The sequence below is a fragment of the Rhea pennata genome, chromosome 8 (genome assembly GCF_028389875.1).
Source record: "Rhea pennata isolate bPtePen1 chromosome 8, bPtePen1.pri, whole genome shotgun sequence".
NCBI lineage: Eukaryota > Metazoa > Chordata > Aves > Rheiformes > Rheidae > Rhea > Rhea pennata.
This window is the reverse complement of record NC_084670.1, coordinates 33,755,487-33,782,644: the sequence shown is the minus strand read 5'-3', so window position 1 is coordinate 33,782,644 and position 27,158 is coordinate 33,755,487. Positions and strand designations below refer to the sequence as shown.

General features: G+C 42.3%; 1 protein-coding gene across 1 annotated transcript in view; it reads right to left on the bottom strand.

The window, feature by feature from the left end:
- Window positions 1–7,391: 7,391 nt before the first annotated feature.
- PLA2G4A (phospholipase A2 group IVA) overlaps window positions 7,392–27,158 on the bottom strand; it is a 62,637-nt gene continuing 42,870 nt past the window's right edge. The window contains exons 9-17 of the mRNA XM_062580970.1: window positions 26,290–26,404; window positions 23,075–23,212; window positions 22,653–22,745; window positions 20,558–20,629; window positions 18,828–19,070; window positions 14,188–14,372; window positions 10,902–11,097; window positions 10,509–10,666; window positions 7,392–9,466 (exon numbers count right to left, since the gene is read on the bottom strand). Coding sequence (XP_062436954.1) covers window positions 9,335–9,466; window positions 10,509–10,666; window positions 10,902–11,097; window positions 14,188–14,372; window positions 18,828–19,070; window positions 20,558–20,629; window positions 22,653–22,745; window positions 23,075–23,212; window positions 26,290–26,404 — 1,332 coding nt within the window. The 3' untranslated portion in view covers window positions 7,392–9,334. The remainder of the gene's footprint in view (window positions 9,467–10,508; window positions 10,667–10,901; window positions 11,098–14,187; window positions 14,373–18,827; window positions 19,071–20,557; window positions 20,630–22,652; window positions 22,746–23,074; window positions 23,213–26,289; window positions 26,405–27,158) is intronic.

Sequence of the window (27,158 nt, the reverse complement as noted above, 5' to 3'; positions counted from 1 at the left end):
GCTCTCCATGCATTTGTGCCTTCTATTCCTAAATCCTCACACCTGATCTACCCTGGCAGAGATGGGAGTAGTTCCACTGATGTTGGCAGAGCTATGCTAATTCCTCCCAGTTGATTTACGGTAGCTGTGGATTTAGCCGTCAGTCTTCCCAGAAGAACAGTAATAAAGAAAAATAAATTTAAAGATCACAACAGTTCATTTAACTAGGAATTTTTAATGGGTGTGAGCTATAATTTAGTGCTGAATGTAAAATTATATTATACAGAGGCTAAGAGGGAATATTTACCCATGCCTCGAGGCTTTTAATCTTGTTCAGACTCTCTCTGATTCATCTGGTGCATAGATGTCCGCTTTGGGGTTTGGGTGTTTTTTTTTTTTTTTGTGTGTGTGCCTACAGCTGAGATTCACCTCAAACCACCATCAACCCATTCATAACGTGACCGTGGAGTAAGAGTTTATTACACGTGAAGTGCAAGCGCGAAACCCACAAGATACAACCGTCCTTCAACAGCCCACATGCAGATACGGCAGAAAGCCAGGACACGCGTGCGCCCGTCGTTAGCCCCCGCTCGTTAGGATGCTGCGGTGTCACACGCTGCGGTTATCTACGATGAACCCGGCCAAGGCCCCGGCCTCACGCGGACACCGGCTCGTTGCAGTTCATCCCAGATAAAAGATAGCTGACAGCTGCTGTTTTGCCACCACCATCAAACCATTGGAAATCTGCAATCTCCTAGCCAGAAGCAAAGGTTTCTGCTGTTTTTATTTTCACATGCAGAAGGAATAAAAAAACAGAGAAACCCCAGAAGAAAACAAACCTGGGTAACCTCTGAGTCTCAGCACCAGAGACCGCACAGAGGCACTGGCAGGGTCCTCTTCACATTTCCCCAAACATAACCACTATATTTTCCAAAAAACCCACTGTTTAATATTTCACTGATAAAAGCATCATCTGATGCCGGCCTGACTGGCCACTTTGCACCTTACTCGGATGGTTCTCGCCCTCCAGTCAGGGGAAGGCGCCTTGGGGTACAACAGCGCCCATCCTCGCTCAGAGGCGGCTCCCCTCCGCGGCCTGAAAAAAGCGTATTTGTACATCGAGGCGAAACCTCCCGAATCTTTAAAATCCCGTTTAGTAAGCTAATAAATCATCGCGTTCAGTGCTTTGCTCTGGCTGCGTTTGCCCGGTCAGGGAAGGGCGTTATCACCTCCACGCGACGGGTGAGTCTCGACCCGGGCCGGCGGGCGCTCGGCGACGCGCGCGGCGCATCCCACCTGGCCTTCCGGCACCAGGCCACCAAGACCCCGCAGACCCTGGGGCGGAGGAACCGAAGCCGAGCGATGGAGGCGCTCGGGCACCGTTTCCTCCTTCAGCCGGGCTCCGAAGGGCAGCTCTCCCTTCCTTTCCCTCCCCAACCAACCACTTGTTTGTTCACTAGGCAAAAGACCATTCACTTTGTCTTGTGAGTCTACAGGTAATGCCTGAGTTTTGTATTTCACAAGAGCTTTCCTAGGTGTCCTGGCCCACAGGGGAACCAGGAAATTATTAGCAGAGGACTTTTTCCACTGTGATGCTTTGCCATCAGAAAATGATGATTCAATTACATCCATTAAGTCAACACATTTTTGCTAAATGGATCTTACAACATCACGGGCAATTATAAAAAGGCATTTCGGTGAAGCTGAACTTTTCAGTCTGACATTTATTACATTACACAATATAGCCGAAAAGTTGGCTTTCATCATGCTGTAAAACATAAATGTTGAAATTTTACATGATAGTGAAATGTTTCAACTTTATCAAAACAAGCCATTAAAAGTAGCTCTACTTCAGTTACAGGACTCTGACTTCTCATTCTGATTGGAAGGAAATCCAAATTTAGAATCCAAGTCCTCTTTAGCTAGCCCTGTATGCAAGCATCAAGACAGCATATCTTTGTGCAGAGCTTTCGCAGTTTTGCCGTTTAGCAGTCAATCCGCATCTCCGCAAGACCAGGACCACCCCAGTGGTCCTCACCAACGCGGAGGGCAGGAACCGGTGAGTTTATCCAGATTATCGTGGTTAGTAAACAAAGGGAACGAGCCACCTTTAACTTACGTTTCTGGCAACCGTCATGTATGCGTTAAAATCCAGGCCTAAAAACGAAGCACCGGGCTCCTGATGAGACTCTCATATCGGGTTAATTCACACGAGCGTGGCTCAATCTATCCCACCTCCCGTTACCCCCATGCTGGCTTTCCAAGACGAAGCCTCCCGGGCTGAACCAAGAGCCCAGCGACATTTACCCTAAAATCCCCTTTTGATTGCAAGAGAAAAACAAGTCAACGGATTAGAAGGAATGATAAAAAATTGTAGGAGCATTTTTCCTGGAATTACTTTCTGTCGATCCGTTTGATCGATGTTAGCTGACCTGTTTACGCCACTGTCCAAGTCATGGCCTCTCTTGTGCGTAAACTTCCAAGAAATAAGCACACCCAAAAGTACTCTAAAACCAAAGAATTAAATAAAAATATGCTGATTAAACACTGCATTTCAGGATTTGCAATGCTGGCAGGTTATGCCAAGGGCTGCCCAGAACTTTGCAGGTTTGACAGAAAAGGAACTAGTAACGGCGGCGTTATGACTCGGGCAGAACAAGGCACGACCGTCCGTGTTTAGCTAGCCAGCCTTCCTCCCCCTCTTACCCAGTTGGTGGGGGCCTTTTAAAATTAAGAGTTTCTAACACCGACACTTCTCCTCGCTTCGCTCCAGGTCCTTTTAGGTTGACCTGCAGCCCTGACGGCTGCAGCGGTGGCAGCCTTGACCCTTTTTCCCCTTGCAAAAACCAAGCATCACTCGTACCGAAAACGAGTTGCACAACAACGAGACTGCGGCAAACCAGAAATCTTGTTTTTGCCACAGCTAAATCTGGAGAGGCTTCGCTCCCAGCGGACCGTCTGACGCTCCGTCGATTCACCGCACAGCTCAACGCTTGTTATTTGACCTGCTGGCTTATCCCACTTTGTAGCTATATATGAAGCTTCATGTAACTAAATAAGGAACAAAACACATCCGGCCCTTTCGCTAGCAGTAAGAACAGCGTCCAGCCAGACGCTGATTATTCATTTGCCTTCATTCAGTACATCCATCGCAGCAAGAACAGGATTCCTGCATGAAAAATTAAGTTGCGACATTTTGCTCTTTTCGTTAATGCTTTTGCATCACGGTTCCTGTGATCCCCTTTACTGCTGGATCCAGCCCGTTGTCCATTAATGAATTAATGAAGCCAGCTAATTACGCGCCTCTCCGGCTGGTCTCGGCTTTGCTTCCGTTCCTGCTTTCAAAAGCGCCATCTAAGAGCGGCAGGAAAAGACAGCACCGATTTTGTCCTCGAGGGAAATCAGGAACACGCAGCGCTCGGGACTGGCTTCTGCGCGTCCCTGCCGCAGGCGGTGCCCGGGCCTCCCGCGAGTCATCGCCCCCGGGCATCGGTACTTCCTCTGGCAAACAGCATTTGCTCCGCGGTGCCAGGCTCAGAAAGAGCTCAGCACTATACCCAAACCCCCTACGGCACGCAGAGGATGGTGCCGGCTTTAAATCAGGCCATAGCTCCAGTTTATTTTTTCCTACAGGTTTTTCCTACTTCCACAGCAAAAAGAGGAAAGTCGTGTGGCACATGTCACCAGGGCGCTTCGCAAAGAGATTTCCAACCTTCTCACTGCCCTTTTTAGCAAGAAAGCAGAGAAAAACAAGTGCTGGCAAATTCCTGTTGCTGAAGATGGAAGGCGAATTAGCAGAGAAAGGATGGATGGAGGCAGAAGAACGGTGCTAAGACGGTTATGTGGACACCGGCAGCTTCCCGAGGTGAGAAGGGAGAGAAGCGGAAGGAAAGGCCAAGAGCACCAGGCTCCAATAACAAAAGAAAAGGAAACGGCCGAGAAAGATGCACAGCAAGTTCTCGATACCAAAATACTCTGCTTTTTCTCTGTCAGGCCTCTGCCTCACGCTGCCCCAAAAGAGAGCGCGAAAAGACGCAAGGGCATGCAGTAACAAAAACACGTCTACGGTCAAGGGGGTTATTGCAGCCTGCTCTAAAGACGGAGAAAAAAAGGGGGCTTCAAACAAGCTGCCGGAAGCGACGTGAAGCTAAAGCCGCAGTGGCAAACCTGCACTAATCAGGGCCCCTACCAAAGCGTTGCCCAAGTATTTGAACATGGCTAAAGTCAAACACCCACCAGTTTGGAACAGGAGGCAAAACTACTTAACTGGTGTTTCCCCTGGGCTTCCTAGGCAAATGGGAAAATGCTGAAGCCCGCGCAGGAACCCGTCTCTGGTTCCATCACAGAGTAAATTGTCAGTTATGAGGCTGATCGTTGCAACAGTGCTGTAGAAATACACTTCTCAGACTGCCTGTGGCATGCATCTAACTCGGGCATTGATTTTATTTTTATTTTTTTTTAGCCCTCGATTCAGACCTCGGTCCCCCAGAAGTCCTCATCCCTCCTGGGCTGCGGACCGGAGTCAGCATGAGCATGGAAAGCAGCAGGGCCGTCTCAGCGGCCAGCTCAGGTCACAACTGCAGACACAGTCTGGATTTCTAAGCAACGTCACCAAAGTCAACGGATCTGCAGCAGAAAGGAAGAGCTTGGTCGGGCCTACGCTTCTCCTGCCCCTGCTGGACAGACTGACATCCATATCCGCCAATAAGCAGATACGAGCCCAGCAATTCAGGCTGTACCTATTTCTGCTGAGAGCTAGCCCGGATTAGTGAGCGTCATAAACAGTATTCGACCATAACACAAAAATGTCCTGTAGCAAATCCCCTGGATTTGAAAAAGCTGGACCAGAAGGAAGCATCTACAGCTGCAAAGTATCAGCATTTCTAATTCCCATCCGTATTGGCAAAATCCTTGCCTCAATTTCTTTCAATGTCATTACATTAATTCCTCTTCATATTTTCCAGAACACACCCTAAACGACATGTTGGCAAAAAAACCCGCCTCTAACGTGTACTTAGCACGACCTAGACGTGGAACATGCCTCTTGCATTAACCCGCTCCTCCAAAGCACTTAATGACCGCAAACGCACGGCTGACGCTTCCCTTTCCTCGCCCCGGCCCAATCGCACTTTCTGCTTACGGCTTTTCTCGCCGTTCTCCACGCAGCAGCATCCCCTCATACGCAAGAAACTACAGCGCTATATAGGTCTTTGCTCCTGGTTTACTTCTGCTTTGACGCGTTCAGCTCAGGCGGAGGCTGTGCCTCTTCCACCAGGACCTGCCGAAGGACAAATCCAGTACCGGCTCACTGCTAAATACGGCTTTGCCTCCCACCTGCAAACCTGAGGCCCATTACACTTAATTATCCGGTGCTGAACAAGTATTTTCTCCCCACCGTCCAGCCTTTTAGCCACGCTTTTCACATCCCCGGGCTGCAAGCTGTTGCTTGGGGCACCGGCACGGCCGCACTCGCACCGCAGGTGCACGCGCGGCAGCAAATCTGTGCAATACTGAGTAGTGCATTTCTGGTGAGCTAGAAGTTAAACTCAGTTTGTCAACAGTATTATTCCACTGGCTTTTTTCTGCATGAAAGAGAGTCTCGTGCTTTTGCTGTCACGGGGAATTTCTTGCTGTGAACTGTGACGATCTTTCCTTTTTACCTAGCGTGAGAAGGGCCAGTCTATGTAACTCAATTGGATGAGTCAGATGCATACACAAATCCAACCCGCATGTGAAGTGAAAAACCAGTAAGAGTGATGAGTGAATTTACAGCTTCAGGAAATGTCTACATGCTTGGGCTTTGAGTGAGCATCGAGGCAAACATGTGTTATGTAAATTTATTTGGTTGCACAACTTGCTTCTCAGTGTTACTAATACCACGTCCATTTGTTTGTACAGAGCGGTTCAGCAGCTCCCCTCAAAAATAATCCAGAGCGAGACCTCTGGGCGATCCAGACCGCGTTCAAGAGCATACCAGAGCTTGATCACAACTGCTTCTCGAGTTTCAGCCCCCTGTTTGTTGGGTCAAAACAGAAAACGCGTTTGCTGTGGCCCCTGCCAAAATGAATTTTCTTCTCGCAGATATAAACACGCATGAGGTCAACGCACTTGCGTTCTCACGCTCGCCGAGTTAATAGGATTTCATCCCGAGTGTTTACTTCTGCTGTAAGAAAGGATAAGCAGAGCTTGCAGATGCTGCTTCTGACAGCTGGAGACTCTGCCTTAGGCTCCTACAGAAAAGGCAATATCATCTCCAGACTGGATGTCAGCGGTTCATTGCCAATCTCCCCTGCAATGGGACAGGCTCGTGCTCCAGATCCGTTTTAAAGTAGCTGCGCTTGACCTGGCAGGCTGAGCTCTTCGCAGCCATACGCCAGCATTATGGCGTTTCCGCATCCTGCGCCTACTGCCTCAAATAACGCCTGAAGCGTGACCTAATTCATTTGCTAAGCCCACCTTCTACTTTCCTGAGAGCATACGTGCGTTTGGTTGGAAAAACTATCACGGGGGTAAGAAAGACGAAGCAGGCTCAAGAGTAGCAAGGTGCTTCCAACTACGAGCCTAGGAGCCTCCTGGGAGCCCACGGCGATTCGAACGCCGTTTCACGCGCTCGGGGACAGTCACGCCGGACCCGCTGCGGAGGAAGCGGGACCTGCGCCCTAGCGGACAGGCCCGCCGCTGCTGCTGCTGCTCTTGGGACCTTGCGCAAGGTCCCAACAGCGCTGGCTCCGCAGAACCCCGCGCTTTGGCACGTTAAAACGCTTGCCACGCGCCCCCGCGCGCAGCGGAAGGGCTTTGGTCCTCCAGTATTTTACTCTTGGACCTCTGGCTCACGGCTGACCACAGCCACGAAGTGCAACCGCTTACAGCGCTGCTGCCAGAGGGCCGCGCTCGCGCTTCGCAGCACCTGCAGAGGAGAAGCTGCTCTTCTCGCTCAGCACACGCAGGCCGACGTCGGTGGAAGCCGCATTTCATGGCACTGGGTTGTCAGGTTTGGAGGAGCTTCTCCCTGGCACCTGCTTTTGAAGAAATACAACGTTAAGGACAGCAAGGACCCGGCTCCCAAACCCCAGGAGCTCTTAACGGAACAGCACAAAATGACTTGCAGAGCGATCATATCAAAATAAAACGACATAATCCGAGATGGGGTATTCCCCCCTCCACCAAACTGCCCCCAAAAGTTGCATTTTTAACATTTAAACTAAAAAGAAAGACGAACCAGCAAAATTCTGAATTTCCTACTTGACCGCAGTCCCACCAGCTTCCACATACAGGGTATCTGTCTCGCACCTTTCCATAACAGAAGTGACAGTTTCACTTAAGCAATCCAAATAAACCATCTGAAAGCCACAGATGCCAAACATAGTTAAATTTTATTTTTTGTTCTTTGATAATGCTGTGATAATATAAACTGTATAAAGCATGACAAAACACTTCCATAAAACAGAGAAGGCAGGTATTGTAAAATATAAAATACAAATATTATCGTATTAACCAAAAGGGGAAAAAATTTATTGAAAATATTACAATAAAAGAATGGTACCAGTTTCTTCCTGTAGTCAAGAAATTATTGAAAATGTTTAAATTATGCAGCACTAAGATAAGTTACTTTTATTTTCTCTCCTGGTTTTAAACATACTCTAATTCAAACAGAGATGAAACCTATTGATACGGAAAATGTTATTAATCACATAATGTTACATGTAGGCTTAAGGTGAGATGGTGTAGTAACTATTAAAAGAAAGATTGCTTCCCTTCCCATGGGTTTAAGATTTTAGCAACTGAAAATAGCTCACTAATTCGCAATAAAAGGAAGAGTCACTGAACTAACAGTGAACGCTTTGATGAGTGAGTAGTTGTAAAAATCACCTCGGCAAATACCTTTGCATCAGCTCTCAGACTTACTCAGCCACTGCCATCTTCCCCTTCAAACGCCGCCAAAAAAAGCAGCAAACTACCAATTGCTAGGATTTGGGTGAGAAATCTGCATTTGTTAAAAAAAAAAAAGAAAGAAAGAAGAAAGATTTTTCTGGGTGTTTGCAGTTATCTAGTAGGAAGATTTTCAGCACTTGTTCAGATGGTACTAAAATAATCTATGTCTATGCATGATCTTTCATTAATCAAAGTAGTGAAAATACATCTTAAATACAGCCCTTAAGCAGGTGAACTACTTCACATTCTTACCTCGGGATGTTCTTCTATCCCGGGTAAACATTGCCACTGTCCCTTTGCAGAAATGTCATGTTTTTTCATGACGATCAAACTCTAAATGATTCTTATTTTAAACCAATTTGGCCAGAAATACATCAACTAACAGTTACTTAACACACAGGTACTAGCAGCTCAAAAACTCACACAATTTAATTTTGTGAAAAATGAGGGGAAAAAAATGTAAGAGGTTGGATTTCTTTACTGAGTGGGATACATGTATGATTGAAAATTAGCCACGTGGACTTCAGTTTTTGTGAACATATCCGAGATTCAAAGACTTCAAAGCAGATCCCTTTGGTATCACTCGCCAATGCTCTGCTAACGTTAACGACCAGCTGACGACCCTACTCATAATATTATCAGAGATGTATAAACCCCATTTCTTCACCCATTTGTTCTCAAAACCGCGCGTGTGTTTTAAGAGACACTGCTCTACTATTAATGCAAGAAAAGCAAAACTTGAAACACAGCTTGATTACAGAGTTTTGGTGAGGCCAATATAGCCAATGGTCATTAGTGATCAAAAGCCCTTCCACTAAAAGAAATCAACCTCAACAGAGCTGGTAAGCAGCTAAGTGACTTCATATATCAGGGAGCAGCTAGTGCCTAGCAATAGTTATCGATTACTAAATTTTCAGCCAAGATTAAAAGTACATTTTCTCATTTATACTGAGTGGGGTGGCATCTGGGCCCAAGTCCAGGTGTAGATCTATACGGTCTCTATTACCAAAGTTTTATTCTATTGTGTTTCAAATCTCATCAGGCGTTTGAAGATACACCCAATTTACAGCAATGAAAAACAAGAAAATTGCTCCACTGGCAGAAACCAGTATTTACAGTTTTGTAAAAACAAACAAAAAACACAATCTCCACCCCCCCCCATGAACCCAATGACTCTGTAGCCAAGAAACCTAATTCCACAGTTTTAAAAAGGGAATGGCCCGCGCATTGAAATGTTTTCAATTTTTAGGTTGAAAGGAAGTAGTATCAAATCATACTGAAACTTGAAAATGCACAAGAAACGGTTTTCAGGAGTTTTGCACAGCCCTTTTCAAGAGCAGCAACACTCTTCACAATGTCTTTGCAACTCCAGTTATGAAGACAGAGCCAGCCCCTGCAAGGAGCGGGACCTACAGCGCATCCTCTATGTATGGTTGTTGTTAAGGTTGTTTTTATTAAAGAATCTCCTTGCTTCGACGCTGCTTAGAGACACCGAGCAGCGAGACGGATTCTCCTTCCTGTATTCAATGCTTTCCATCATGGCTTGCTTGATCACCTGGAAAACAGTTGGAGAGCGTGTCATGCGGGCCAAGGACCAACGCTGTTAGGAGTTCTTACTCGACAGAGAATATCCCAGCAGCTCTCAGCACCTGTGGCTGCTGACTCCCCCCAGTGCTCCCTCACCGACCAAAGCAACTGCTGAGCACTGCTTTGAATACCATTTTCTTGACTGTATAAAATACTGATTTCAGCGTTGGCAGAAAACCCCCGGCATCAGAGCAGCCACGCAGGACTGTTCACCATCTAAACCGAGTCCCAAAGCGATTCTGAAGCGGCAGTCAAAACCATGAGGAAACTCATACTTACAGGATACTTAAAGAAAATGAACTGGAATGGATCCTAACAAGGACAGAGTCAAACATAAAAAGCCCAGCGAGGTTTAACTGAACTCTACTAGTTCTTCTACTTGGCAGAAGATGACCACAATATTAAGTTAGTCTTAGACCCTTTAGGCTTTTTTATTCACTAGAAAGCATCTCTGGCCTTTTCAGCAGCATGTTTACCTGGACGTTTATAATTGACAGAAGATCATATACGATAATAATTCCCATAGCACTGATATTTCAACACTTCAAAACCAGAAATCAAGAGAAAAGGCAAAATTGTCTCCCCTAATTCTAACTGCAACTCATGCAACTCTCTGCAGTCTTACTTCAGGTAACTCCAGTTGCTGCATTATCTGTGCAGCTAAAACCTTCCCTTCTCAGGCTGGAAGGAAATAAGTGGACCATACGACAGTTTGTGCAGGTACCCATAAGCACCACAGTTCTGCACAAGCTCTTGAAGAACCTTTTCAGAGAATACTCCACCTCTCATTAAAATAAAGCAGATTTTTTTCACTGACTGTAATGGTCTTTGATCGAACCTCAGCTCTATATGCAGAAAGCACTTAATATGTCAAAACAAATCAATACGGAAAACACTAAAGTAAATCTCTGGACCTTTGCTGTGGCAGATTTAAGGCTTTATTCACACCACCTACTTCTTGCCTTTAACAATCTGAACACTTTAAGGCCCTTCTACACCGGCATACATACATCGATGTTATTGAGGGTGTTGAACTCCATTAGATCATGAAGCCTCTTGAAAGCCTCATTGGGATACTGGAAGTTGAAGGTAGAAAACGGTGAATTAGGATCATCAAAAATATCAAAGTCTGCAAAATCCTTCTCTTCCTGTGTTTCTCTTGGGACACCTGCAGGCACAACAAACACAAAAGGTATTTATCATTTGGAAAAAGAAAAATTAAGTTTTAAGACTGAGGACTGACTATCTCATTTTCTAATGGACCTTTTGAAATCCATGACTACTATAGACAGACTTAAGAGTTATGTCAGAGACAACACACTTCCAGGATATAATCACTGACATATGTTGGTACAAAATTTCAAAGGAACAAGTAGATTCATCATCGGAAACTGTTAGCTCACCTGGAGCTTTGTACTTCCGGAAGTTGATGTTTGCCAGGACAAAATGGATTATAGTTGGGCAGTCTTTCTCTGAAGAGGTATCCTTTGGTTTAAAAACATAGCACTCCTTCAGGCCCTCTCGATCAAACACGTTTGGATCTATTTTGGGGAACGGAAGCTTGTTCATTTTGGCCCATTTTTCAGCAAGCAAAATTTCCTGGAAAGACAGGAAGTTTAAGATGATTGAAAAAACATTCCCTGCAAAGTGCGTTTTTACCTGGACACTTTCAGAGCAAGGAAGTTACCAATATAGGAGCAATTTTATTAAGTTGTGCTTCTTCACCACAAACGGACTGACCGAGTCAATCTTTGTATGCAAGACGGCAGAACACCCGGCATTTTTTTCTTCTTTAAATAGGAGGTTTTCCACCCCAGACCCATCGTGGTGCGCGTTATTTCCTTGCGACTAGCAGGAGTTAGGTAAGCCCTGGCGGATGGGAGCCCCCCTTGGAGTCTGCAACATCCCCTGAACATTCACTGTCACGGAAGGCATTTCTGATAGCTTGGAGCTTTGCAGGTAGAAATGAGCACCTCATTCAGCCTGCCCAATCTTCCCCACCTGGGATGATTCACAGGAAGGAAAGAGCTGGTCTGTCACGTAAATCTTGGGGTGAATTTACAGAGCTGACAGCTAGAAAAAGAGAGAGAAGAAAAAAAAAAAAAAGCTACCCGCAATTTTACTTGCAAACGGAGGAGCAGCGCTATGGAAACCAAGGAGAGTTGACAAACACCGATGCGCCGTCGCTACGTGCGGAGCGGCAGCGGCGTGCCGAGCGGCAGCGGCAAGCGTGCTACGCAGAGGTGCAGGCCTGGAAACCGGCCTTCCTCCCGCTCCCCGCGCTCGTGACAGCTCGGTAAACAAACTGATTTGTAAATAATGACTCAAAGCGTGCGACGAGGGCGGGAGAGGGAGCGGGCAAGGTCAGCGCGCTTAATGTCGCTTTGGAAGGAAGCGGGACCCTTCTTTGGGCAACTGTTTTGGATACACAAGCGATTAAAAGGTAGCGGGTGTAAAATGATGAAACAAGAGCAGAGCCGTCGACTTCAGCTGGCCAATTTCCCCATATGCTGGAGAAATAAAACCAATTAAGGTTAGCAGAACCGATGGGATTGCCCAGCTGGCAAACAGACTCTACCTTTTTAAAATTAAGTGTGTATATATATATATATATACACATATATATAAACCCTTGAGGACACCACCTTGCTGTTTCTAATCAAGTTCTCTTGGTATGTTACTTTTACAGGTAGCCCCCAAAATAACCACAGAGATAACAGAAGTTGCTCCTTTCTATTTTGCTGAAGCTTGTCTTTCTTTCATCCCTGGTGAGATGTGATTGAACAGTTAAGTATCACTTCCAAAACGCTACGTATTTGGCAGTTTCACTTCCAAAATGTTATACATTTAGCAATACTGGACACATTGCTACAAGATGACAGAAGGCCACGCGTTTACATCACATGGCTGTAGGAGCTAGAGCACCGGACCTGCTGGTTCACGTCTGAGCTGTTACAGTCCTTCCCGCTGCTAACGCTCACGAGAATTAACTCTGAGAAGTCTTGTAATATCAGCAACGTGCCAACCATCTCACGTAGGTACAAAACTGCATGACTATAAAACTAGAGTCACAGCGAGAAACGTCCTGCTCCTATACATACCCACATGCAAACGGTCTCATTTTTGTTTATGCTAATGTCTGCTTCTGCCTCATCGAGGCTAAAAGAGGCTGTAAATCCTCACAAATACAGTATGCTGTAGAAGAGCGGCTCTGCCATGGTGGGGGTGATACCTGCAGGCTTTCATCCACTGCGGTTCCTACCTGCCATCCCACCTTCCCAGCTGGGCAACTCTCCTGAGGGAAGACTTCCTGTATCTACTTGTCATCATCGCTGTTGTCGTTTCTTCCAGACAACCTATTAATATCTAAGGCACATGGCTAGATTTTTTCAAATCTTCATTAATTGCTTGCAATGAAATCTTATTAAATGCTAGTTTTAAAATTAATAGGACCAGGATTCATGTCCAGTGCCAAACATGCACTTGATGATCAATGCATAACAACACGTGTAGTAATTCATCCGTACGATGTGGAAATGCCTCCTTCTCAGAGCTGGGAGAATTGTCAGATTTCTGAATATAAAAAAAAAATGTTTTCTGGTGAACAGTTTCTAAAGGAGACTGAAGCAGACTGATTCTCAGACTTCCCATTGACCTCAATGACAGCTAAATTAAGTCCCCAGTGCATAAACTTATTACAGGTATCTATGTGATTCTAAGAATCTTTGTCAGGAAATAAGAACAGCAAGGAATACACAAAATATTTGAAGTACACCAGGATATTTCATAAGAAAGCCCAAGCAGGTACTCACGAAACTGCTATAATAAAAAGTCGCTTAAGCGGAATGTATTACTGAAACTTGTAATGATTTCTTCACTGAAATATTTATCAATCCTTTGTGCACTGAAATCCCATTTACGTTCAGGGTAGACTTTCAAAAAGCCCTTTGGTTACTGAAAATCCTAAATCTTAACTTCAGAGAAGAAACTATTTACGTATATGTTGGGAATTAAACTCCTAAGTCACTTTTGAGCTGCACGTAAGAAACTTCTGAGAATTTTAAATGCTTTTTCGTTATTACGCTTTATTACGATACGGGATCACAGCAAGTGATGTATGTCAGCATGCGATCCACTGAAGATCTTAAAAATAATGTTACAAGTAACAGAGAAAGGTTTTTCATTTTTTGTATCCAAAATAGAATTGAATTGGATGGGATTAGAGCAGCAGTCTAATGTGCTGCCTCACTCATAGTGTGTTTTAGGGAGTATTTTTCTACTGTATTTCTGTCTTACTGTTTCTTTCTGTTAACGCATTTTATAAAGTAACAGTAAATGATTCAATTGTTTAATACCGTGATAAAATCAAATTCTGCAATTCAGCGTGAAGGCAAGGTTTCCATTAAAAACAAGAGAGATGTTACTTCAAACAGTGGTTTTTTGAGACCCAAATTGTATTTGCCTTCTTTGTGTCAGTTGTCTCATGTGAGTCATGTAAACAGGAACTGAGATGGGGTGGAATAGTCTCTGCCTTGACATGGAAACAAGTTGCTCCGAAGCTGTAGGTCCGGTAGCCCTAAGGCTAACCTTTAGAAACCATTAAATTTGCAGCTGATCTGCCTGGAATAATAAAACTCAAACATCTTAAATGCATCAACACCAACGGAAGGAATGGCCGATCTTACTTACTTTGAAAGGAGGACTGGAATCACTTGGCCGTGCTGAAAAGTCAAAGGAGATGATAAGGTCGACTCCTCTCTGAGGTCTCAAGATAAGTGGGTACGGCAGGTTAAACGTAAGCCCACTGTCCACTATGTGAATCTTTTTGCTCTTCACATCTAGTGGCTCATATATCCTCTCAAATTCATCGGGATCTGCACAGAACAAATGCAAAAAAGATACGAAACACTGATTAAGAACTGCCGTTTTGATGGGCCCAACCTCTCAAGTGTTTCCCAAGCTTTCACAGATTTAAAACGGACGGCGCTCCAGCTAAGCATCTTAACTCTCATCTCAACGAGTGCAGAAGAAGGGCGGAAGCCAGGGCCATCAGCGGGTCGCGTCCACAAACACGCCGCCCAAGGCAGAAGTCGAGGTGGCATGGCCAACGGAGCCAAATGTGCTCGGGTTCGACCCTGGCCTTCCCACCTCCTCTTCGCCCAGGTACGTGCCGTCGGCCTGCAAGCCCCGAGGTGCCTCTGAGCGAGCGAGGTCTGCCTGTGCCTGTGAATTAGAACCCAATCACGCGCTTTTTCAACCCGTTCCAAATCTCACGACCCCGTTACTTCTTGCGATACTGGAAATAAAGACAAACACTAAGCCAGATCCGTATCGGAAACTTAAGAATTAAGCCAGAATTTAATTTAAGATACTTACCTCTCCTTACCGTCACAGTATAGCATAAAATAGTCTCCTGTCTCTACTGCCCAAACTGATGATATCTGTGCCTACTGCTCAGTCTCTGCAGTGACAGAACTTTTCTCCTGACAACCTTTTCTTGCGCTAGCTCTTAACCATATTTCCAACGCATGCTTCTGAATTTTGACTAAGAACCAATGCTCGTATCTGCAGAGGGCAGTATAATCTAAGGAATGCTGAATACAATGGTGTGTATTATTTCTTGTACTATTTAATCTCCTAACATCTACCTATTGGCATAAAGTCATCTGAGAAAAGGTATCTTAATGTAAAGAAAATCTGTCAAAATTAATTCAAACTCAAGCTCCAAAAAACTGCTTTTCTCTTTCATTTCAGGATAGGTGAGGAAATTTTTTTGCTATAAGCAGCAATAAATCTCAAAGAAAGTATTCTTTTATTATTATTACTATTATTATTATTCATTTACTCATGGACACTCTGACAACAAATGATGCACCACTTCCTTAATTTTTGCCCTGATTTCTATCAGAGAAAACACTTTCCAATCACCATATATAGTTGAAGAGCCAAGTTCATTTAGATACCTATTCTAAAAACAGATGTATTCCATAACTGTAAGTTAGAAAAAAACAATTAAAATATATGTATTTAAGGTCTATCAATAGATTCATAACTCAAAAATAACTACAAATTTTTTTCTCCATTCATTAACTTATCTTTCAGCTTGGAAACAAAAGTGAATTAAAGTTAGATTTGGTTTTCCTTCTTATTAAAGACAACATTTCAAACACCACATAACTTATTACTCATCTTGCTCTCAAAGGAACTTTTAAAATTTGCAAAAACCTTCTTTGGTCTAGTTTTATACTAGCTTCCTTTATAAAAATTTGGCTTGACGTCAAAACAAAGTTATCAGTGATGTTTTAAACAAGACTTGTACCAGCTAGAATAATGTTTGTGATCAGCAGTATTATTGCTTATACAAATATCTTATAAAAATCTTTAAAACCTTGTCCAAAGTATGTCAACAAGGCAGGGAGAAACAAGATGGTTCCTACGCTTACAGCTTTCAAGATTTGATCATCAATTTTATCATCATAATTTTAACATACTTTCCATGACTAAGCATCACAACATCATCAATAAATATATCATTAGCACAGAGCATTTTGTAAAGTGACTACCGGAAAAACTCAGCCTAGGGGTTTTTGCTATCTTTTTGCTGTAACTCTTTGCAAAAGTACATTTCTGCTCTTCCAACTGAGAAAAAAAGCTCCAGGACGTCCCTTAGGTGCCTGTTACAGGGTCAGAACTCAGGAAGCAAACGACAGTTTGACCTCCGAACGCGTGCGTTTCTATTTCCAAGCGATCCTCGTCGCAGCCGACAGCTCCGATGAAAGTAACGGCGATGGAAAGGCCATTTGCTACTGACGTGCAGCTTCTGCAACAGACTTTCCACAAATACTGAAAGAAGGAAGCAGAGACTCTGAGGGGTTTTTTCCCTATTGTTATTGACTTGGCATCTTCTCAAGCGATTTTCGTGTCTTGTAATGTCAAGGCACAGAAACACAACAACTCGGCACGAACAATGAAATCATTCGGGGGCGTAAATGTTTTAAAGCTTATTTGAGATCAGGGAAGAAAATGGGCCATAAAAACAGAATCCAGAAAAACAGAATAGCGAATTAAACCCAGCTATTTTGAGCGTGTATCCCAGGAGTATCAATAAGCTAGTACCAAAAAGCTAAAATCCCCAACCTATGGGAGCACACATAAAAAGGAGCGCAAAATGAAAATACAGTTCAAATATAGGAGCTGGGCTGGCGTTTCCACTGAGTTAAAGCCCTTGAAGAGCTCACGCTTTTACTGTAAAACCAATTTTTGCATGTATAGTCTATGCTCCACAGCTGCCAGGAGCTAAACGCTGCTCCACTGAACTCAGCAGCAGGAATTCCCGATTGCCACCGAGGTGTCTAAGGACCTCGGCAGAGAGCAAACTCATAAAATTTGGGTCCTTGTCCCCCACTTGGCTTTTTTCACTAGCCAGCCAACTCTTCCAGACCAACATGAGCCAAAAGAACTACTCCTCGCTGTATCCACAAGCCTGAGAAAAGTTGCTTGGATCTGCTCCCGCGCGGATCAGGCAATTCTGCTGCGGTTTGGCAAGTCTGAAATCCATGTAGGACCTGCAGGAGAATCTACAGGGCTTTGAGTTGATCCATACTGCATTTTGGGGAGGGAGAGAGGGGGTGCACGCTGAGAGTACAGTACATGTGATGGTGTTTTTAAACTACTGCATTGGTAATGTACAGTATTTTAAATTTCTCTCTGCTTCTCTGTGCTCCAAGGCTCTTATGCGTATTAGCAAAATCCACTAAAAGCACTAAAATGTGGATACACTAGTCACACTACTGGATGTTCCCATTTTATATTAACTACTGAAAGTCCGAGGTTTTTACTGCTCCTGACCATAACATTGAGACTACTCACAGTTGTTAGAATAGGGTTGTTAGTTCAGGTTCATGAGTGTGGGCTTCAGCAAACACTAAAAAACTATAGTTGTATCAAACTTTTGCCAAACATTTTTAGCCAGAGAAATTCCAGATGACAGGCCCTCAAACTTAATTGTCTCAGAGAAGCAGGCTCATTCTGTCAAACCAGCATTTTATTTTAATTCAAATAAAAACCCAGGAAGTTGATAGTTGATTTTGGAGATTATCCGCATACCTTAATTATGCAAAATTCTCATCAAATGTCATTTTTTCCAACCATAAATCTACTACCCGCTTTCCTGCCTCTTTTACAACCACTGTAAATATTAGGATTATGCAGTTGTAAACACCCCTGAGACGATGAAAATATTTAGAAAATGGAGTACGGATGGAAATTACTATACAACCATTCAGAGGGATTTGTTACATTAACAAATACACATTAAAGAGCGTCTGCTACTTAAGCTTTTAAACGACATCTGGTATTTACTATTGCATAATGACCAACTAGGACAATCTCTTTGAATAGAAAACAAGGGCTGAAGTGACACTTAGTATGATGAGGGCTGGTTGGCAGGGTAGTGCCACTACACAGGAACATGCAAGGGACACCCCTATCGGAGGCCGGTATCCTCAGCTTGAAGGTAGCATCCCCAAACACTACAGTTTATAGCAGAGAAGCCGTATGTGGAAGCCTCACCAAGGATGCGTCTGCACCGTGGCATACCTTTTCCACAGGCAGAGTCAGATCCTTAACTCAGTGCTCTGCTGCCTGCTAACGAAGAAAAAAGAAACGCACCGGCGCCAGAAGACTATTCAGAAATTCACAGGCTCTCACTGAGCAAAACGTAATTGCAGCTATCTATAGGAAATCTTCAAAATACCAATCAAACGTGATTCCTAATTCTCTGTCACAAATGCAGTCACAGCTATCGTCCTATCCACCATAAAATTCACAGAGGGAAGGAAAGACGCTGAACTTCTCTTACAAATTAACATTTTTCTGAAATTCAGGATGCAGTGTTCCTGCATCCTGCTTTTACTAACATGAAGTGTGGATAAATTTGGCGGATCGGTCACACTGGGAAGAAGACAGTGTCAGCAAAGCAAGGATCTACAAGTAAAGAAGTGTGTGTGCTGTCTCCACAGGTTTTTTAGAGGAAGACAAAGATGCAGATAAGCTACAGCAGTTTTGGAACAGGAAAGCACTGTGGCAGGAAAAGCAATGGCTTCATTTCCACCAGAAGACTTAAGATAAATAAAAGAACAACACAGGGCCATCACTTGGAGCAGTGCTTATCGATACTGATGACTGCCACTACAGAAAGCTTCTCCTGCCTTCCTTCAGGCATATGCACTTCTAAGCATCATAGTTCCAGTAAATAAAACCAGCCGAGGAACTCCCAGTTTCTGGTTTTACTAATGAAGATGAACGACACAGACCTCCTTCATACTAACCTGCAACGGCTGCATCTAGTTCATCCTCTTCCACAGACTCCTGAGTGAGAAGGTCTGCCAGAGGGGAGAGCGGGTAACAGCTGTTGAGGTTCAGTCCCAGCATGAAGTTGTGCACTTTCCCAGCGCGCCCTTCCCTGGTATTGAACAGGGCGCTGTCACCCACCAACGCCATCAGCATTCGCTGCACCCAGCTCTCCTGGCTGTTGTTTTGATATTCGTGACTTGCCTCAGAGTTTTCAGTGCCTGCCAAGAAAATGAAAGCAACCGATGGTGAGACAGTTAATTTCTGAAGTACAAAATGAAGACTTCTGGGCCAAAGACCTGTTAAAACAACAGGAACCGGGTCATAACCTTCTTTCAAGAAGCAGTGGATGCAATGAAGGAGCCTTGCTGCAAGAATTCAAGAGGAAGGGAGATAACATGCCCTCTCACACCATCACAGGCCAGCAAACCTTCCCAGTTGCAGTACAGTAATGTGGATGTGTCTATATAGGAAAATAGATTGGGACTGTGCTAGATGACCTGACCTGGATTTAGCTAGTCTCGATAACAAAACTAAAAAGAACCATGGCTTTGGCCTGTGCTAGCAGCCAAAATGTAATCTCTCCTGGGCCCACAGGACACGTGTGGTTGCCAAGATTAATACTATGTATGGATCCATACTGTGTAGGCCTACATTAGTGTATATGTGTATTAACAGCTTTCTCCATCCTTTTTTCTCAAGGAGGCACAGTTAATCTTCTGAATCTTTACAGAAACATATTCATGGGTTTTTCCTTTACTGTGTGCTTGGCAAATACCACTCTTTTAGATGAACACACAGTACTAGTGCTGCATTTAAGAGGTTTGTGCTCAAAAAAGTGTCATTATCACTTCACCTGTCCAAAGATTCCTTATTCTATTCTTTGCTTTAGTTGTTAAAAATTTCTCAAATTTTTCAGGTGAAATAATCACTCTTATCCCTGGAAGTATCAAAACCAGAAGGCATTATTAGGATGCGGCAAAGACACTGAGTAAAATCAGATAGCCCCAGAAGATCACGGTACCTAAACAGGATTTTCAATATAATTTTTTCTTCCCACGGACAAACACTCCACATAGGCTTATGCCTCTTCTGGGGAAATTCATCTTGGGCATTTTTTAAAACGCTTTGCGAATTTCCTGGTTCAGGTGTCAATTGTACAGGTGCTAGCAGGTATCCATGAATGCTGGAAACAAAGTAAACCACTCTCAAGCAAGTATCTGATCAAGGACCTTGCAAATAAGGGTTAGCATTAGTTTGCTGGGCTGATGACGATTCATGCGCGGCTGTGAGCTCAGGAGCTAGCTGGCGGTGGACTTCGGGATAAGCGGCTCACCAAGTGTAATTTGTGCTTGTATATGAAATTGCAGACACCACTGGAGTCTTGTTGGGCTGATGCCAAGACTGATTCTGCAGGAGAGAATCACTTGATCATCAACTTCAGCAGAAGGTGTGAAGTCAAGTCAAAGGCTTTTCTGTGGTCTTTTCTTCAATATTTTTCTGTTTTGCTGAGCCACTGGATCCTTTAAGATCATTGGGCAATGAAGTTTTTAGCATTGGTATAAATGACAGAGGAGATAAAAGAGATCTTCGGTAAGACTAAGAAATATGGGATTGGGCTAATAACTAATACCTACAAATCTGAATTTTCATTGAGAGAACAGAATAAGAAAGTAAATTACAAAATAAAATATGGGGATTTATTTACCTTTTGGATGTTGTGATTCATCTTCACTGTCTGAGCTGTCATTGCTCACAAGGTGCTTTAGCCTAATATTCTCTGTTGAAAGAAATAAAAACTGACTTTAATCTCCGAGGGGTTAAATGTGAGTATAGCTAAGATTTTCAAAACAATTGAGGCATAAAACTATCATAGTCTTCATAAGGGAATAGTGAGCTGAAGAGACTTGATCTTTTGGTAGACCTACATGTTTAGAATATATCAGCTTTAGTTTGGAATTGTTGCAAAGTCTGTGCACAAAGCAGATAAATCAAAGGAGTGAGAAAACTAAAGTTAAGTCTAAAGCAGCACATATCACTTACTGCTGTAGCACATATCTGACACATTTCATTCACATTAATTAAAATTTAGATGTACAGACTTTGTCCTCTGAATAACTCCTAGTGAACGAGGAAGGCAACAGATCTGTTAATTCAGTGCTCATTCTGGGGAAAAAAGAGTAATACTTAACCTGACTCATGCTTCTATGAGCATGTACCCTAAAAATAGTGGGAAAACCAACAGCCAAGATGGTTATGAAAGTGGTGAGGAAAGTTTTATTGGAACACGTGAAAAATAAAAGGCAAAGCAGTTACACGAGTAGAAAAGATGACTACTTACATTTCATACCATTAAGTGAGAGAAGGAGAAAAAGAAATGAATGTGAATGAACTTCTCTGAAAAAAGTCTGTATTTCATTAGGATTAATCTTATCTAAATATCTTCAAAGGACAAGTAGGTACAAAGGACAAACGTACAAATTTTGGAGCAATGACAAAGGACACAGGTAAAAAGAAAATAGCAAATAGAAAAGGTAACTAACAAAAAAATGCAATTTTTGGATATGAAATCATCTTTTTAAAAGAAACTCCATGCCAAGTTATTTACTGCTTACATATGTTGTGTGAAACCATTGCTCTTCCACTGTCCATTGGTATTTTCCCATTGACTGGTGGTACCAAGATTTCACTGGGAAGTTTACAACTACGCTAATAGCCTGGTTCAACTCTCATCAGTATTTTCATATCAACATTCATTTTCGAAAATATGTTTTAAATTATATGTGAGATGAATAGAGACTTTAGCCAGGAATGGGGCATAAAATTTTGTATCTAAGCATCTTAAAAAGCAGTATAACTATCAAATTTAATCAAACATGCTCCCCATTAGAAGGCATTAATGCTCATGAAATATATCAAATATATGAACCTTAAAACTCAGATCTCCTTTTCATCCATAAATAAGTACATGTATTCCCATAATAATATACTAGGAGAAAGCAGCAGCTGAGCATGTTTCGGTTTTTTGTTTCTATCAACTCAGTGTGCATTCTCTCTATTCACTATTAGGGAAAAAGTGGCCATCTAGTTCAATTTAGCTACTGATTTAATTGTATTTCTCTGCAACGTCTGCCTATAAGTATGAAAAACTGTTTCATTATCGAATTCTAAAATAAAAAACAACAAAGTCTACCCCAAACAAGCTACAATTCTCTATATATGGTTTTTTTGTTTTTTTTTTTTTTTTGTTTCTTTGTTTGTTTTTTTTACTTTTGTGCACTAGGAATGGAATCATTAAAGTAACAAGCCAAGGAAGAGTCATGGAGTCATCAGATATCACCAGATGACTTGTGCTTAGAATGCAATTGATCTAACTACCAAGATCTAACTGCTTTGTTTCTACTTGACTAATCCCCTGATTAATCTAATCCAGTATCAAGAGATTATACAAATAACTGTCAATTATTTGTCAGGTTCTGAGTTCCGAAAGCTAGCACAAGGTCGTGAAAAGGGGGGTTTGAATCATATCTTTCTGTTATATAAACAGTTGGTGGATATATGGAGATGATTTTTGTTATCTCTTACAAGAATCAGAAACAAAAGTGAAAGAAAGAAATGGAAATTACCGATTCTCTTTCCCTGACTTCACTAGCATCTAGTGATGTCAGCAATTAGTTACGTGGAATTATGCACTCCTAAAATGATTACCAGCAGACTGTCATCCTGCCACAGACAGAATGGAAATTTGCTGTATTGTGCTAGTGATTGTTTTGCTTAGTAATACAATTATTTACTAATATTACCTAATTCTTCTTCCATGGTGGGACCTTTGTTTTGAGAATTGGAGACTCCGAGCACTCTGTTAAATAATATGGAAAATGCACTGCCCCAGACACCTAAAAGGGAACAAAAAAAACAGTGAATGGAGGCTGGTAGAAGAAAAAAAACATACGCTGCACTATTTAAGCAGTAACTTGCATTCTGAATACCCCTCTGAAAATCTCAGTTTTGGAACATGTTAAGTCATAAACTCAGGTGTACACACCAGCTGCCAAAAAATGCGAACATCTATCCACATGTGCGAAACCTTTCAAATGGATGCATTCCAACAAACTGAGAGCGAGAACTCTAGCTGTTGTTCCACAGTTTTGGGGATTATATTTAAAAGCAGTGTCAACAGAATACTGAAATTCATTTTAATAATCCCTTTCTATCCCATACTCACCCATTAAGAAATGCAAGGGATTTTCACTATATTTCTTCACTACTGTTCCCATAAAAAATTTACTTCCAAACAAATCCGGAGACATAAAAGTGCCATACTTTGCCATACCAATCTCATATGGACTGAACTCCACCCAATCTGCAAAACAAGAAATTTTATAAAAGCTTAGTTAGCAATCGCGATCCGTACAGATCTGTGAGTAGGAACACAGAACAAACTTATCATGTTGACTGCAGATTTTGTCCAAGGAAAGAAATGTTAGCTAAACTGCAAGCTAAATAACCAGTGAGGTCGTGGAAATCCCTCTTCGGTTATGCAGAAGCAAAATTCTGATTCCAAACGAAGTCTGATGTCAAAGCAAAGGAGGAAGTCTCACTCTCTCTTACCGCAACAGACTTCCATGGAAAAACAGGAGACCGTAAAAAGAGAAGTAAAGAAGTAGCAATTGTGAATGAGAAACACCCAAAATGACATTGGGTTTTCACCTCATGTTTTAGTGCCTGCATGAGCCTACGTTCCCAGGTTTTTTCCTTTCACCGTGATCCAACTAAAAATGTGGAGGACAGCGACACGGAAGGCAGAGAGAGTATTTCACATCACAGAAGCGGTCGAAGGATTCCAGAAGTAGCATCTGGATTCTACCACAAACTAAAGCTGCCTCTAACACGCAACATGAAGAGGCAAAACTGAGAGGCAGTTGAAAACCTTATTAATACTAAATGATGTTAACAGATTTTTAAAGGAGCACGCTATCTTATTGGGTCAAGAACTCAAAAAAAATGGATAGAGTAGAATGTTCAAACGCACTTTCTATACTGAATTGATTTTTTTTAAATGGATTTTAGCTGCTTTTAAGTGCTTTTAAAGAACAACCACTGGAGTCGCTCCCAAAACCAAATTCACTTCAAAAAGTGAACTATGAGGAACAAAAAATACCCAACATTTTTAGATTTTCACCATTCGCCCACTTTATCTTCCATTTTTTATAGTGATCAATTTGATTGACTCTATAAATAGGTCAGAAATAATTCTTAAATTGAAAGGAACAAGAAACATCTTTGAAAAATTCTAACAAGTCACACGATGCCATCCACTCTCAAAATGTTCAGCATTTCTGTTAAAATGCTAACGGTAAGGTTAACAACTCATCCTGAAAAGGAAAGATTTGATCATGAATCACTGGGTCTCACTTTGTGGGGCAATATTTATCTACTCTAAATCAAATACAATCTCCAATTTTCTAAATAGACCACCCACAAATCTTGACAGTTGTTGGAACAGACGGAAATTCCTTTAAAGACTAGAACTAGGAATTTAAATGTATTTCCCTTTAACGAGTATAAACAGGAGTTGGCAGTCTTCTTTCCCGGCCTATGCAGAACCGTGCTTTTAGGAGGGATACCAAATTTAGGAATAGAATTAATTTAATTTGAGACAGACAATCTGCATTTTTGTATTTGCAAAAGGAAAGACAATTTCTCAACTCACATCGCCAACTTAAGGAAATAAACTGATTTATGCCATGCGATTAAAGGACTTTGCTATTAGCTTGACGATCCCATGACATCACGGGAGGGCAGATCGCCAACCCGTAACGGAGGTGGCGCGTCCAGTGGATCCGGCCAGCTGCGTCCCGACCGAAGGAGCCCTCTGAAACCCGGGCCTGGCATCTGAGCCCTGCAGCCCACGCCTACGGCCCTGCTTCCCCAGCAACGCCTGCAGTTGCCTTTGGTTTATTGTAATCAATTGCAAACGCAAAAGCCCAAAATCCTAATTTTGGCTGGCCTAGCCTTGCTGGTGAGCGAGGCCAGGTTAGGAGGACGGAAAGACGGCAATACCAAAGCCAAGGGTTAAGTTCCACTCCCCTTCTTAACATCAGTATCTTCACGTAATTTCTTCTTATTAAAGAAGGTATCTTAAAAAAAAAAGCCACTTTGTTGGAATAGATCACAGTAATTATGTTCACTTATAATGACTGCTGAAGTTTTGGGTACGGTCAGCACTACCAGGGTCAAAAATACTACTGGTAGTGAAAGCACGCAGAGCCTGGGGCATGAAAGCTATTAGCAGCCGCGTGAAATCTTGTACTGTCACTCCTGGAAGGAAGGAATGTTATCTGATATAATTAATGCATTTCAACATGCAACAACATGAAAGATTTCACCCATCTCTACAATCTAGTAAGTAAGAAAGTATAAATATTTTGGCTCAAAACTATGTATTTCACATCAAGAACAGTTGCTCAATTCTAAAAGGAAGAAAAAAAAGCTTACGATGGCAACAGTCAGGATCTAGCTTAGCTGATGATATAGATGAGTAAAAGCAACTCCCCTTTGGATGATGGTACTAGTACTTTACACTGTGCAAAAAGTAAAAAAAAATAATAATAATAATAGAGTGCATCTGATTTGCTTATTCAATTCTAATTTTTCTCTTCTTTAAAGAATAATAATCCTGGCTGACTAGAAACATTTCCCTTTACCTGTTTGACATACTAGTGGTAAGTACCTTCCTGATGGTGAAGAGAAATACTACGCTTCTATTTTTCTTGACTCCTGTAAGGTACTGAGTGACTTGCTGGATAAGCGATATTCTTTTCATTGGGAGAAAACCAAATAAAGAAAGGCAGTTGTTTGCCTAAAAGTCTGTTTGCCTTTCCGTGTTACGTGGTAATACAGACAGGAAAAGATGCATCTTAAAAGCCAAGAAGAGGTGCAATTCGAGGGCAAGCCATGAGGAATGATATATCCATTTTATGACAATTCTTCAAATCCTGTAACCCTTGAAGACCAATACCCATATACAGCACCAGCCAAATAAATGTCTACCTATTTATGTGTTCATTACCTGAGCAGGTCTACTGTCAGAGCTCCAGATGGCGCGCAGCACACAAGTCTCCATTTCCCCATCACCTTTTAAAATCCATTAACTGTCCTTATCGTGTGCCTGTCTGACAGGCCCTGTCTGTGCCCTTCGACACACCCTTTTTCTTTTTTAAACTCTAAATCTCCCTTTATTCAATTCATAACACTGTGAATTTCATTAAACCTTAAAGAATGCTTAATTTCATGCCAAAGTCTTTCATAATTCTTGCAACGGGACTAACAAAGTGTACTCAAGTTTCGGGATGCAGTTATTCTCAGAAGTATTAATAGCTGCTTTTCCAGCCAAGCACTTTTGTCACAAATGACTCAAGACACAGATTAAAAACATACCTGCAAACATAAGCTCTGAGACATCTGGTTTGACATGGAGACATGTAAAGAGTGGGAGTGCACATTGTGCTTCATTGATTTTCTCCTTCATTTTGCTCAAAGTGGTGTCCATTCTCTGCATGAAGAGAAAGCAGTTCTGCTCAATTGCCTTCTATTTGCACAATAAATGCAAACACAAATAGAAGTTGTAGACATCTAAAGCATGGATATTCTCCTTTTATATTCATTGAACTATTTTCCGTATGTGAGATGGGTAGTTTTGCAAACAACACTGTTCAGGAGGGAAGGAGTCGGAGAAGAGTTCATAGGAAGATGAAATAAGTGTATCTTCAGTATTGCACTGAAATAAGTGCAATCCAATGTAACATGACCAAAAAGAAAGCAGTATTATTGGACAAAGCAAGTTCTTTCCCTCTGCTGCTGTAAAAGACATGCACAGAAACGAGGAAAAACATTCTTTTAGCCAGAACCACCACTGATAGTCATCTAATGATTTTCAATCTGTGATGCTTCTCCTAAGTCAGCAGAGAGAACTAAGAAAAGCAAACAGACCATTAATTTGCTAACCAAAGATCCACACCTCCCCCAGAACATATTCTGGAGTCTGCAAATCAAAAAAGATTGAAAATTATTACAATATAATTGTAGTAAGAAATGTTATCTGTGAGCAACCAAGAGCCTTGGTTATTTCCAGTTTTTCTGCTTCAAGTTCAGCATTAAGCTAAAACATCTAGGTACTGGTTTAACTCCTTAGTAAATGGGGACTTCTAATCAACCTCACAAGATCTTTAACACACCTTCACTGTGGGGAACTTAGTTTATACCTTACCTACTAAAAATTGCTTGCCTGTTTTCCAATATTTTATAGT